General features: G+C 31.3%; 1 protein-coding gene across 6 annotated transcripts in view; it reads right to left on the bottom strand.

Annotated features, from left to right (window-relative positions):
* Positions 1 to 13,932, bottom strand: part of LOC139987585 (uncharacterized) — a 66,319-nt gene that overhangs the window by 44,277 nt on the left and 8,110 nt on the right. The window contains exon 1 of one of the 6 annotated variants that reach the window (XM_072003994.1): positions 1,862 to 2,456. The exons of 2 other annotated variants lie outside the window; for them this stretch is intronic. In XM_072003994.1, coding sequence (XP_071860095.1) covers positions 1,862 to 1,883 — 22 coding nt within the window. In that variant the 5' untranslated portion in view covers positions 1,884 to 2,456. Of the gene's footprint in view, positions 1 to 1,582; positions 2,457 to 13,932 lie in introns of those variants that run through there. 3 more of the 6 variants (XM_072003993.1, XM_072003997.1, XM_072003996.1) reach the window with 3 other exon arrangements.

Genomic DNA, 13,932 nt, shown 5'->3' on the forward strand with positions numbered 1-13,932 from the left:
CCTCGCTTGTCATATGAAAGGAGAGGGCAAATATCGGCAGAGAATATTTTTGTATCTCGTTCGTACGAATCATGCGGTTTAACATTACGATATAAATGAAACGATAATCATGAAACGTACAATACCTTGCGAAAGTATTCCAACGTCTGCAGGAACCTTTTGTAGATGTATTTTATGTATGTTATACGAAACATTTTGAAATTAAATCGACACTAATAAGCGCCGATAAGTAGACTGCGGAATTTTATGTATTTATGGAAAATTTTAAAGTTCAAACATACATAAGTATTATACACACAATATGCAAAAATATATAGAGTATCCAAAGCAAAATACCTATTATGATATTTAGTAAGTAAAATAATTCTCTACCTAGTTTATTTTATTCATAAAAATATGAGTTTGTATAAAATATACGCGGTCTAGTATAATGAGACACGACTATCGCGATTCTATTGGTAAAGTTTGAAACAAATCTGAAAGTCGACATAGAAGCTACAAGATATTTAATTGATTAAATAAAATTAACATATTTAAATTAAAATATTTAAACAGTTAGTTATTTATTATGTTAATAAGTCTTACAATCAAACGGGACAATCCTTAACATTCATTATTAATTTAATATGATTATTCACACTGTATACTAATCTCTTACTAATTATATGTTTACAATAAATATCTTGTAACCTCTATGTACATTCGTAGATGCCTTCGGATTTTATCAACACGATCATAATAACCGTGTCACGTTACAACGACAACGAAATTTCAAACCGTTTTATATAAAACATACGATGTATGTATAAAGGTTGTACATGGTAAGCGTTAATGTATTTTGGCAAACCATTGTACGAGCATAAAAAAACGAACGTGCCGTCAGGTATATTCTTGCAGGAGACTGTCCGTAGGCCTGTTCTTGAACCTCGAATGACAACAGTTTTCAATTGAATGATCGCGTTGATACTTTATTACGCACGTACAACGATGACTTTATTGCAGCGTTCAATATAGCGATCCCCATGTTCAACCTATATTTTCTCTGTTCACTCGTCTATTAAGCGGGATAACTAGTTTTGCCGATTATAATTTAACTCGTAATGGGGGAACGTTCGAAGAGGAGGAGCATAACAAAGTCATTTAATCCGGCTGATTATGTATCAACGATGTGTGAAAGGAGAAAAGTGTCGTTTTTATCGTTGTCCGCGAGTATTCGCTGCGACTTTTTATGCGAAACTTGCGCGTTCCAACGAACATAACGCGTACAGGAGAATATAAATATTTCGAAGGACGAAAGAAGCAAAAGTATCGAAAGAAATTTGACAAAATCCATAATGTACATAATCGTCATATACGAGACAAAAGAAAAACAACGTAATGAATGACGTAGTTATAGCCGTACAGAAGTAGAAACAGAAACGAACGTCTCGTTCTATTGCACGGAGTGGATCGTGCGTTGGGCACCTGAAAGGTCAGCCACGAGTTACACAAAAGATGGGCAAACGAGAAAGCACTTTCTTTACCACATGCGATCCACGTAGGCCGTGCAGCATGCTGGACATGAAATGTTGGTTGTACGTACCGACTTCGGCATGTTGTACGGAGAATTCCAACATAGTAGGCTGAAATCGGCAGAATTGACCTGGGCTATCGTTTGTCGGCGCAAGGGTAGGGTAAGACCGCACGGCAAGGACACATAGATGCACCAAAACAACGACCTTTATATACGTATATATCCGATATATATATGTATACACTCGATAGGAACAATGCGATACTTTGAAATGCACTCAAGCTGTCAACCGTGTGTGTAGGAAGAAGATGGCGACGGGCTAATCAAGCGTTAGATCCTGAAACATACTTAGAATCCGACAAGTTTTCATCGATGCGACAAGTCAGTCAGTCTCCCCGCGGTCTCTCGGTTAGCTTCGAATTTCATACAGCATCGACACCAATATCTCTTCTATCCTTTAGAACGATAGAAAACTTCACGGACACGCATTAACCACATAGGCAGGCACACACGAGATCGCGCGCGCGCACTCCTCTCCCGATCAGCTATGTGTTGTATATAGGTATCTCTTTCTCTCTTTCTCTGCACTAGCACGCGACCACGCGCGGTATTTACGCGTTAAAAGTAACGGGCAAGGTGATCGTGGATAGAGTCTCTCTCGTTCGTCCGAAAACAGAATTGAAGAAGAGGAAGCAAGACGGAGAGACTTTTCACCTTCGACGGACTTCGCTGGACTGACTTGAACCAAGAACGCTCCCGTTCCCGTTCCCGTTCCCGTTCCCTCGCCAATGATTTTCTCCCTCTTCTTTCTTATATCTCCTCGCCTCTCCTCCTCCACTTTACAGACCCTCCTCTTCTTCTCTTCTCTGTACGTTCTGTTGTCCCTCCCCTTCCCTACTTTTCTCTTTTCTCATTTACACCGCGGCGTGTTTTCCTTTCCCGAGGGAACCGATCAACGCACCTGTTGTCGCCGCACTGATCGAACCACGGCTGTCGAACCATGCTGAATGATACAGCTCCGAGAAGCTTGTACGCCAACCTCTCACTTAGCCTTATATAGAGTGTCTGTCACGCGTTAAGAACGCTCCGTGTTTTCGATTAGATTCTTATCGGTCGAAATGCAGTAGCACAATGGGACGGTACGGAGTTTTATCTTTGGCTACAAGGAAATTGTAACCAAGTTGTCTCTCTTCGTTTCGTCGTTTGTTATCGAAGCTTCTCTTTCGTTTGCTGATTCGCTCAAAAATTTAGAAAGCAGACCAACAAGCTTCTCTAGAAAGTACATACGTGTATGTTCGCGTGTACATTCTCACCGACAGGTGCACGTAGTTGGATATTCAAAACTTATTCATCTGTAAATCGCGCTAAATAGGATGTTCTCTGCCGAAGACAAAAAACGTCGCGGTTCTTTGCTTTTCTGAACTTCACCGTTCTATTTTTTTCTCTTTGTCTTTCTTTATTTTGTTCGAGTTGCCGAGCAGAAGCGAATAAATCGAATATTTCCGCTGGAGTGTAGTTTTACTAATCGAATCTAAGGCACCGGCGAGTGAAAGCACTCGCAAGTTTCGATTTACGAACACGCTGCGGTATATTAGAAAGAAAAAAGGAAGAACGGAAAATAGTAATATCTACAAATAATATAGTAGTATAGTAACTAAAATAGAGATTTGTTTGACCTATCAAAAATTATAACGTGTAATTCTGCCTTAGACGTCTTATATCGCGTATACACGCATTTTGTTACCTTTAAATTTTCAGTAAATACGCGAAATCCAAAACAGGCAAAGAAGAAATCGAACGACAAAATTTCATCTGATTTTTAATATAATAATATATAATATTTGTCTATTTAATGTCTTGCTATGCGTATATTTTATTGGAAACTTGAGAAATTACAATTAACAGCGATACAGATTAAAGTGATTGCAAAACACGGAACGTCTGCGCTGTTTGCGCTGGAAAGAATCTATCGATGACCGTTAACCTCGATGGTTTCCGGACTACTGACAACACTCGGACGTCATGTCCATGCGTTTAGTTACGAAAGATAAAAACACCGTTACATTCTTATACAAATAAAGCTTATTCATAGTTAATTTCTTATTTTGGAAAATTTCGCTCGAAAGTCAACACACAAACTGTGTAAAGTAAGAGGAAAAGAGGATTTAAGTCGTTTTGCTGTTATCGATCATTATTTGACGAGTCAAATAAATCAAAATGTCCGAGTAATCTGTTCCATTTAATCATTTCCTTTAGTCTTGATTAAGCTTTGCTTTAATTTCGTCACTCGTGTGGAAAATTCCATTTTTATGGAAAAAGATCAAAAGCTAAAAAAAATTCTATTTATCTGTACTTTCTATTTTCATAATATTAATATATTGTTTATCGTAGGATCAAAAGTTTAAAAAAATTCTATTTTTCTGTACTTTCTATTTTCATAATAGTAATATATTGTTTATCGTAGGATCGTTTTTGTAAGATCGGTTTGTTTTCTAAGTGTCATAATTTATTTTAGATATCCAAAAAGAGTCAGGTTATAGCCTATGTACACACGAAGAAATCTTTTAAAAAATATTTGTCTTGATAAACACAATAAAGACGATAAGCAGTTTTGTTGATAAAATATTTTTTAATCTGTATACGTGTAAAAAAGAAACAGTCTTCGAGATATCATAATATTTACAAGAAATTTCTTAATTTTGCTTGTGATTATAACAAAAATTGTTCTCGCGAATGGAAAATGAAACTATGCAGAAATTTTAAGAGAAACTGAAGGAAAATTTGCGAGCATACTTTTCCTCTCCGAGCATACTTTATAAATTTTAGGTCGATATAGATAAAATGACGTAAAACGACATGTATTTCAACAAAAAAAAAAAAAAAAAAAATGAAGTAAAGATAATTTTTTAAATAACCTAATGATTATAAAGTATAAATTATTAAACGTGAAGACATTTATGTACGTATATTATGTGTAGAATAAATGAGAACAAAATTTTCACTTAGGACACTTTATTGATAAAATCTTCACATTTTCAAGTACGACAAAGAATTTCAAACAGTTTGTTCTTATACAATCGAAGTAAGAGTCTCAATCAAGAAAGAAGAATTTCAATCAGGCTTTTATAAAGTCAAGAAATGAATCACGGATTATATATGATGAATCGAGATGTGCATACAAAAGTCAGTTAATTCGGCAGATTACTTTATTCTTAAAATGCCATCGTAACATATCATCAAAATGAATATTGCTGCTCAACAAATTGCAATTAAATCAAACTTTATCTCTATACTTAATCTTTATCGATAATCTTCCTACCTGCTAACTTTCATGATTTTATTCGATCATATAAACAATCTTCTTTGATTGGCTATTATTATTATCATTACACGTTTATGAATTTCATTGTTATATTCTACGCGCGGTTACTGCGTATATTTGGAATTCAAAGAATCATAAAATTTCTAAATTTTTATGGACACGAATAAAATCGTGAAATATATCGATTAATTAATTTAATATTTTCAGACTGCACAGATTAGTTTAAAGTGGCAAATTGTTAAATCGATTTCGAGGAAATATATTTTGCGATAATAGAATTACTTGACAGCTTTTACTACTCGCTAAATTTGCTTAACTTAATCTATTAGAACAAATTAGCGTTAACTGCCAACACGTCCAAGGTCAGTATGGTCAATCAATCCACTTTTCCCCTCTAAAGCTTTAAATCAACGTAGGCGAGTTACATACATACCAAGAGCAATTCAAGTCAGTAAAATTGTACCATCCTGGGCCTTGCGTGCCTGCTTTTATTATTTTTCATATAAAATATCAGAATTATTAAAGTCGTTTATAATGTATGTAATGTGATGTAAGTTAAGCAACGTAGAAAAAACTTTCGCCACGATCGAGTTTAACCGATACATTTCAAAATCATTCGTCGTGACTGTAGAAAATTTGTATTGTTCATTGCGACCAATATGTTGACAATATGTGATTAAAAAAAATAATCAACAATATTTTTTTAAGAATATTTTAGTATAACAAAGTAGTAGTTTGAGGGAGGAAATTATAAAAAATAATTCTCATTGATAATAGAATTCTCGTATGCGAACTAGTGCAAAGAATTTTTTCCTTGTATGCTGTTTTCTATATAAATTTGTTTGATATGTACTGAACAAATTAGAAAATGTTATTTTGGTAAAGATCGCAGTTCGAATGATATATTGGATACACAACGTATTGACTTCAGTTGGAACAATGTGCTAAAATATTTTGTTAGATGAGGAAAAAGAAGAAGCAGTACAGAAATAAATCCTGGCAATTAGATACATTAGACAGTTTTTTTCGTGTTCTATAATTTTTTTATCACCAAGGAAATTTATTATCGTAGGTTAACGTTATTATCTTTGCTCGTTAATGTGACAAACGGTGCAGATTGAAAAATATCTTAATATTCCGACAGTCAAGAGTTCTGTAAACAACCGATTCATTTATCAAGTTATAATGGTCTATAAAATCAAAGCGAACAATTGTTTAGTTTATCAAAATGTAATCTACTATGAATAGCTATCAGTACACGATATGTATAAGAAAAAGAATACCATTGCAATACAATAATTGTATCTAATCATGTTTGACAATTAAACATATTTTTCTAACTTAGTAGTGAACAAGATAATTTCTATGCACATATATTGTAATCTTATTGAATCTCCATTAGTACAATTGAAAAATACAAAACAAGCAATTTCTTTCTTTACAATTAGATAGTAGAACGTATCTGTAACTAGATAAATTACGTTCTTTAAAATCGATGTAAACTATTACTAGCTGTGTTACAGTTTGCCAGGATTTTTAAACTGTATATTTAATTATATTTCAGTCATGACTTATTTCTATGTACCCATTATATATATTTTTTATATACATTTTTATATACAATATTTTATATACATTATTTAAAGTATATCATCAAATTAATTCGTATAACGTAGGTATAAAATAAATTGTGAGAAAAAGTAAGAATATTGTGTGTAATAATACATATCACAAGTTTTCCTTACATTTGTAGTCTTAACAGTCTTGGAATTTTCTCATTAGATTCATTCTTAAATAACTAAACCATTGAGTCAGATTAAATGTTCTCCATCCAAGAGCAATTTATTGATAAACTCTTCGGAATTGTGTAAATAGTGGTATACATACGTAGTCACCGTTAAGGATTATCAATACGAGAGACCTTCGCGGGAGGTAGAAACGTCAATATTTTTAACGAAGACGCAAAATAACTCATTAATCATTGCGATAGAAATCTGGTAAACAGTTTAATTCTAGAATCTACTTTCAACGTCGTTTCATTCCATTTATTTTTATTCGTTTTTATTGTCCATTTTTCCATATGTAATCGATGCTTAGAATAATTCTACTTCTAGAAACGATCTACGATCTTTTAAATCGTGGTATTTATTCGAACAGATGCTTGAAATAGCTGTATACTAAAACCATCGTCAGAACGACGAAGCTACTACTCTATTTTGCGGTGGAATTCTTTACATGATACGATAACGTGTAATTTTCATTGCAACGCTAAACATACCAAAGCTTGTTCTACACAAGAAATCGATAGACATTTTTTCGTGTATTTCAAATCCCGTATAAAATCTGTAAAAAGGAAATCATTTTGACGGGTTTGGTAGTTCTAGTGTTAAAGAATTAACATTGTGTAAGTTGTGCTGTAACTTGTATGTGCCTAGAATCGATAAATTTTTGCTATATAAATTGCATGTTGTAATCAGAATAAAATACAAAAGCCTAGGAATATTAATTTACGACGTAAAACAGGTTAACAATAAATTTCCATCGCAGAGTTCATGTATTTCTTCGTAGTGCTGTCGCCGCAAGTCATGTTACGTTCGATTACGAAAAAATATTATGGAAATGTAGAACACCTTTCGATCTATGACAATGCATTTCTTTCAAGTTTCAAGAACTGGATCCGGATAAAACGTGCGTTATTAGTTTAGATGATAGCAATAACTTGCGTCAGTTTCTGTGATGGATGATTATCTGTATCTCGAAGGAGATTGGTCTCACTTAGTTCAAACCTACACTACATAATTCTCCTACTTACTTGTTTTACACATTATGGAAGAATTGCGAGCATGACGTCGGTGACGCTGCGCGTTTGGTTTGCATTTGAGTTTACATTTGAATTAAGAAGCTTTTAAAAGAAGACACATATATTTACACTTTATTACAACATGTATTCTGCAATAAAAATCTATTTATCTAAATCCATAGACAAACAAATATATACGGTGTTCATATACGCTGCCGGCCCATTTATCTAAATTCATCAGGAGGAAAAACAATTGCTACAATACAAGTTCAATGATTTCCATTACTGAATAACTCTGAATTAATCGGCGGGAGTTCATTTAAGCAAAAAGAGCACCAAATTTCGAAATTTAAATTTCTTTGGAGATAGAAATTATGAAAGGGATAATTAGAGAAAGAAAACAGAAAATTTCTTTGGAAATAAACAGAAAGAAAAGAGTTTAATTGAATTACATAGCTTAATGTTTAAGACTAATAATTTAAGTTTAATCTAACAATTTATGTTTAAACCTTATGACTTAATCTTTTATAGAATTTAAAGAGTTATTTTTGTCTTGTTGTACATAAAGATAAAGATAAAAATGTTTGTGTTTATGTATATATAAAGTTTTCAAATAAAAGTCAAGGTTTACATGCTGTGAACTTCAGTTTATATCAAAATTTCGTTTCAATAAATAAAATTCGAATAAATAGAGTTCCACGGTAGTGTAACAAGAGTTCACTGATTCTCGTCTATGACAACTCGTTCCGATAGTAGAAGTTCACATTCAGATAATTCAAATCAATCAACAGAAGATCGATTGGCCAAGATTTCCTTCCAATATAATGTATAAATGAGTTTCTGTCGTATTCACAGGATGTGTCGAATCCAATATCTAAATTATATCAGCCGAAGATAAAAAAAATGCGATTAAGTGAATTTTATATGATTTTAAGACTTACATCTGGTGATAATAAGAAAAATTCCATAACAAGGTCGTCTTAAAGATTATTCCAAGGTTATCTACATTTTTTTACATGTCAACATCTGTTGTATTATAATGCGATGCTTTATAATGTGTGCTGCTAAGTCGATAGGAAGACCAGTTCAATGACATGATATACATCCTCTTAATTACTCTTTCACATCTTCAGTAATAGAAAACAATCTAGATGTTCAATTTGAATACGATATCATGTATATGACACAGATACTAGTCATCTTTCTATGTTAAATAATTATTTGCTATTTGTAAAGATATTGTCCGAATTTCAAGCAGTTTCATTTTTTCATTAAGTTGTTGAACAATATCCACTTTTTATCTCCAGTAAATATTTAATCTTATCTATTATTGTCAAACAGAAACTCGTTGAAACACAGACATTCCAAACTGATTACTTTAATCGTCTATAATGACTTTGTGAGTAGTTGATCTATAGTAAACAAAATATTATAAAATAGAAGTACATTTCCTCTGGTTTTCTCCGTATATAATATCTTAGAGAAAATAGGTTACTTCGGCTTAAAAATTGTAAGATTATTGCTTTTACGATATTGAAGAATCAGATCAGTAGGTTGATAATAGTTATCAAGGCGTATCACCGATAATAGATTTAATAGAACTGGGCTATAAAACATTTCTTTTGGTTTAAAATTTCTTATTTTCAAGTGTATCCGCCGATTTTGTTTGTAACGCAAGAAATAAAAGTACGTATAAGCGTACTTTGTGCTTTCGAGCAATGTATATCTAATAGATAGTAAAAGTATGAAATACGCATATGAGTAGCAATCGAGTAAAAAAAGTGAAACAGAAATTTTTTCCTGCGGGACGTGGTTAATAAATTTATCTATATTTTTTTATCTATATTTTGTTTAAACTCCAGGTCAAATATATTTCTTATTCTTTACATTTCTCTTAATATCTGACGCAAATTCGTAATTCATTGTGTAATTCGATGGAAGAATACAAGCTTTATTGCGATGTGCACGATAAAAGTTAAAAATTCAAAAGCTTAAAGATTTGAAAATTTAGAAGCTTGAAAGTTTGATCTAATAATTTGGAAGTTTGAGTATTCAAAAAACATTAAAATTAAAAGACGTACGAATCTATCGTAATGCGTTCCATGATAGTCAAGACAAAATTTTATTAAACCAAAACGCAACTATTATTTTGCTGGCGGGTTAGAAATTCCAACGCGTAGGACAACAGAAAATATGTTTCTTACAAAAGATAAATAATTAAACAAATAGTTCGCATAATATGGAAAGTATAGATTTTCGTAATTTCATTCTTCCTTACAAAATTCTTTCGTCCCGATTAATAATAGATACTATTATAAAATGGATGTTTAACGATGCCAGTTTTAATGTCAGTATGATGATCAAGCGAATAACTCAAATAACTGATAACAAAAGTAAAAAAACTCTGATAAGTTATCTGAGTTATTAATTTAAAATAAAGATTGAACAGATATCGATTTTAATCATAGATCTTATGTACATGCTATGCGATGTACATAATATACACATGGAATGTTATGCATTAATCATGTATGGAGTAAACGGCAAGGGAAAATAATAAGATTATCAAACATATGTTATGAATATACATTATGTTTCACATGACTGGGCAAAGCAATAGTTTTGACACAGTTGGATAGGATAAACAAAAGTGTCGTAAGACAGAATTAAATTAGTCTTGCGTAGTATATCCATGTTATGTTTGAATTTTTTCCAAAAATGGAAACTTCTCATAAATTCCAAAATTAATTGTACTGCACGACCGGTTTTATAAGAAATTAAAGTTGTAAATTGAAAGATCGTCGTATCATGTATCTGATATATGAACCACTCAGAAGACACACATTGATCAACCTCAAGGTTAAGAAATAGAAAAAGGTGAGGATTATTTTTCAAAATTTATCTTGTTTATTATGATTTGTGCGACCTCTTTGGGATAAATGAACTTGTGGAAGTAAGTCATTTATTTTTTGACAATTGAACATAAATCATATACGTACATTGGTAATGAAATCAAGGAAACAAAACATGGATTTGACCAGTTTGGTCTCTGAGAAAATCATACACGTATATTCCTAATTTATCAATTTAGATTTAACAATCTAATTCAGTTAAATTCTCCTATTTCTCTTTTCTTCTATTCGAAATGAATTTTATTAAAATATATCTAGAAATAAAAGAAATAGGAGCTTATTGACATAAAAACATGTTAATAAATATTTGCCATATAGACAATAAGATACAGGTGTAGCAATGAGTTAAATTTATGTTCATTTAAAATTTATGGAGGTAATATAAATCGTTATCTTCTCGATGACATTAAAATTAAGCCGAATGATCTGATCTTCGTCTTAAAAGTATTTCGAAATTATATAAATAAGCCTTTACAGCCACCTCATAAACCTATGACTATCTTTTATTCTTTCTGGTAAATATCATAGTAATAGAACTAACTTATATTTGAAATTACTTATTTAGAACTTTCATCACATTTATCTCTTTTTACATTTCGAAATCCTATATAATTATCAATTAACTCAGCAGTTAGTATTGTAGCTATATAACAGATATTAATACAAGTACTTTGTATTTTGACAGGTTGTCTATTTAATTGGTATTTCTAAACATTTTCAATTTCAGTTATAAAATATGCATACCAGTAAATAGTAATTTAAACGTCTTACATAAGATTAATGACTGTGTAATTACTCTTTATTGTTCATCTACATCAAAAACTATACTTCATAAAACCTAATTATTTTCCACGGTTATCTTATCTCGCCGAAATCCTCAGTACATTATACACGAACATTCTACATGTATCTAATCATTTTGCTATGTATCTAAAGCTGTAAGATTATCGGATTGTATTGCTCAATTTATATTGCCTGGCATAGAGTCGCATTAACATGTAAATTACTCTGTTGAGTCAGTGAAAAGTCTCCCAATGTCATTTGGTAAGATAAATACCCAACTCTTGAAAAACGATCTTAACATTTTTAGAAAAGATACAAATACTCAATAGTGATTTTACCAAAAGTATCAAATCGAATGCAAACGATATCGGTACTAAAGACTGTTACAAAACTATTATTATATTCCTAAATAAAGATATTCTTTCTATAAGGTATACAATGATTTTTCTGAGTGACTATGTCTATTAGGGTCTCGGAAAGCAAAGAGAATGGTGATTTAAATACCATTGTTTTTACAATAGACATAGTACTATGAATGGTTTCATTTATTTTCAAAGCTACAAGATTATTAACTCTTTTCGCGTGGATGTGTATGAAACAATTCTAGCATGTTGAATATCTCACAAAAAAAAACTCTTCTGTAAATTTGCAAATAATACTTCTTCCGTATTTTGATATGGAATTTCTGAATCAGCGACAGTAGAATTGACGAATAATTAAAAATTGTAATTTTATCTTCGAATTTCGTTTTGTACAGAATTAAAGATTCATCTATCAAATTTATGCACATCATATTTGCTTTTCTTATCTTGGTAATTAGAGAATATAATACCTCGTGCTTGGGCGGTTGACATTTCTCAGTATACTCCCGTTTAAAATATGAACTTTAATCAAAAGATAGCCAACAAAGCGTGGGAAAAATGTCAAAAAAGAAGTCGAATATCGCGTTTTATGTATTTGTTTCTTTAGTTCACACACATGTATAAACCTTTTTTGTTTATCGATGTTTATATATATTAAACAATTATCAATATAAATTTAAAGTTCATAAAGTATAGTGTCCCTTGAATATACTATTCGATATTTATAGAAATATATGACACGAATATATGACACACGTGATCACATAAAAATAGAAAAATAAAGCTATAAGGAGAATACATCACGACACATTAATTGACAAATAATTGAATTATTGGAACGAATCTGTAATTACAAAGAAACCACAATGATCTCACTTTCCTTTATGAAATCTTTATTTCTTTCGTGAATTTATACAAATTTCATAAAACATACTAAACGTTGTTTAATTCATATTAAAATTGTCTATGCTTGTTAATTGCTTGAAATTTGAAAAAATACGAATAGTTTCCTCCCTACATTTTCTTCCGCGAACATGTAAAATATTGTTAATTTATGAAAATCGACTAATCAAGATCATTTCTACAATGCACGTACAACGTTTTCGAATCATTAGTCTTATTTTTCAATAGACACGTAAATCGTATTTATGGTACATGTGAAACAAAATATGCAAGATGTGAAGTCAACAGTCATAATTACTCTCATGACCGTTGTGCACGAATTGTACACGTGATTAGCTAATAAGATTACGTACGAACTTACACGTACATAAGGTAGATACATGAGACCTAACAATTTAAGAAGAATAAACCAGTTCTCATAGCTTCCAAATAGTCCTGCCACGGTTTATCGCGTATTAAACTGTTCGTTGTATCAACGTAAGAAATTTACGTCAACGTAACGACTTCTACGTAATTAGTTATTGCCTATTCGGGAAATATTATCTATTACGTTGAATTGAACTTTTAGTAACGTCAATAGATTGAAAAAGTTACATCGTTGTTCTATAGAATCCGTTAATATTCGCTCATCCACACGGATTAAAGCGTATATTCCACTTAATATTACATAAGAAGAAACCATTTGAAAAATTACAACTGCAAACAAAGGATGAATCACCCGGAAAATATCATTACTGACTGTTTCTATTTACAATTAGAGTGAACGAAGATTTCTCGTTTGATTTCAGAATGTAATTCAGAGCAGGAAACATCATAGCAATTTATTTTCTTATTCAACGCGAACTGTTATTTGCTTAACTTTAAATATTCTATCAGGTTCCTATTTTCCTATTAATAAATTGCAGGTATTTACATTTGTGGAAATATACAATGGTACAAGCGCGTACACAATGTAGACAATATGCAAAAATATATGAAATAGTTAAAGTAAAGCAAAGTAAAAAATTTATTAAATATTATAATAGGTATTCTACTTTGGATACTTTACACATTTTTGCATCTTTAGTGACTAATGAAATTTTATTTATAGTGTTTACTATTTAAAATATCTATCTTTCATTTCTTTAGTTATGCTCGTAAAAATATGAAATTGTATAAACATCCGCAATCTATTCATTAGTCAAGTCACTCGCTATAAATCATTTGTACTCAAATAGGTTTGACATCACTCTATTAATATGGAATTTTCTTTGTTTTTTAATTGATTGTTTAAAATCGCATCAAACATGATAATAGGTTATATATCACAATCAAATTGAAATTACACATTGAGTATA

Source organism: Bombus fervidus, chromosome 5 (assembly GCF_041682495.2).
Source record: "Bombus fervidus isolate BK054 chromosome 5, iyBomFerv1, whole genome shotgun sequence".
Classification (NCBI taxonomy): Eukaryota; Metazoa; Arthropoda; class Insecta; order Hymenoptera; family Apidae; genus Bombus; species Bombus fervidus.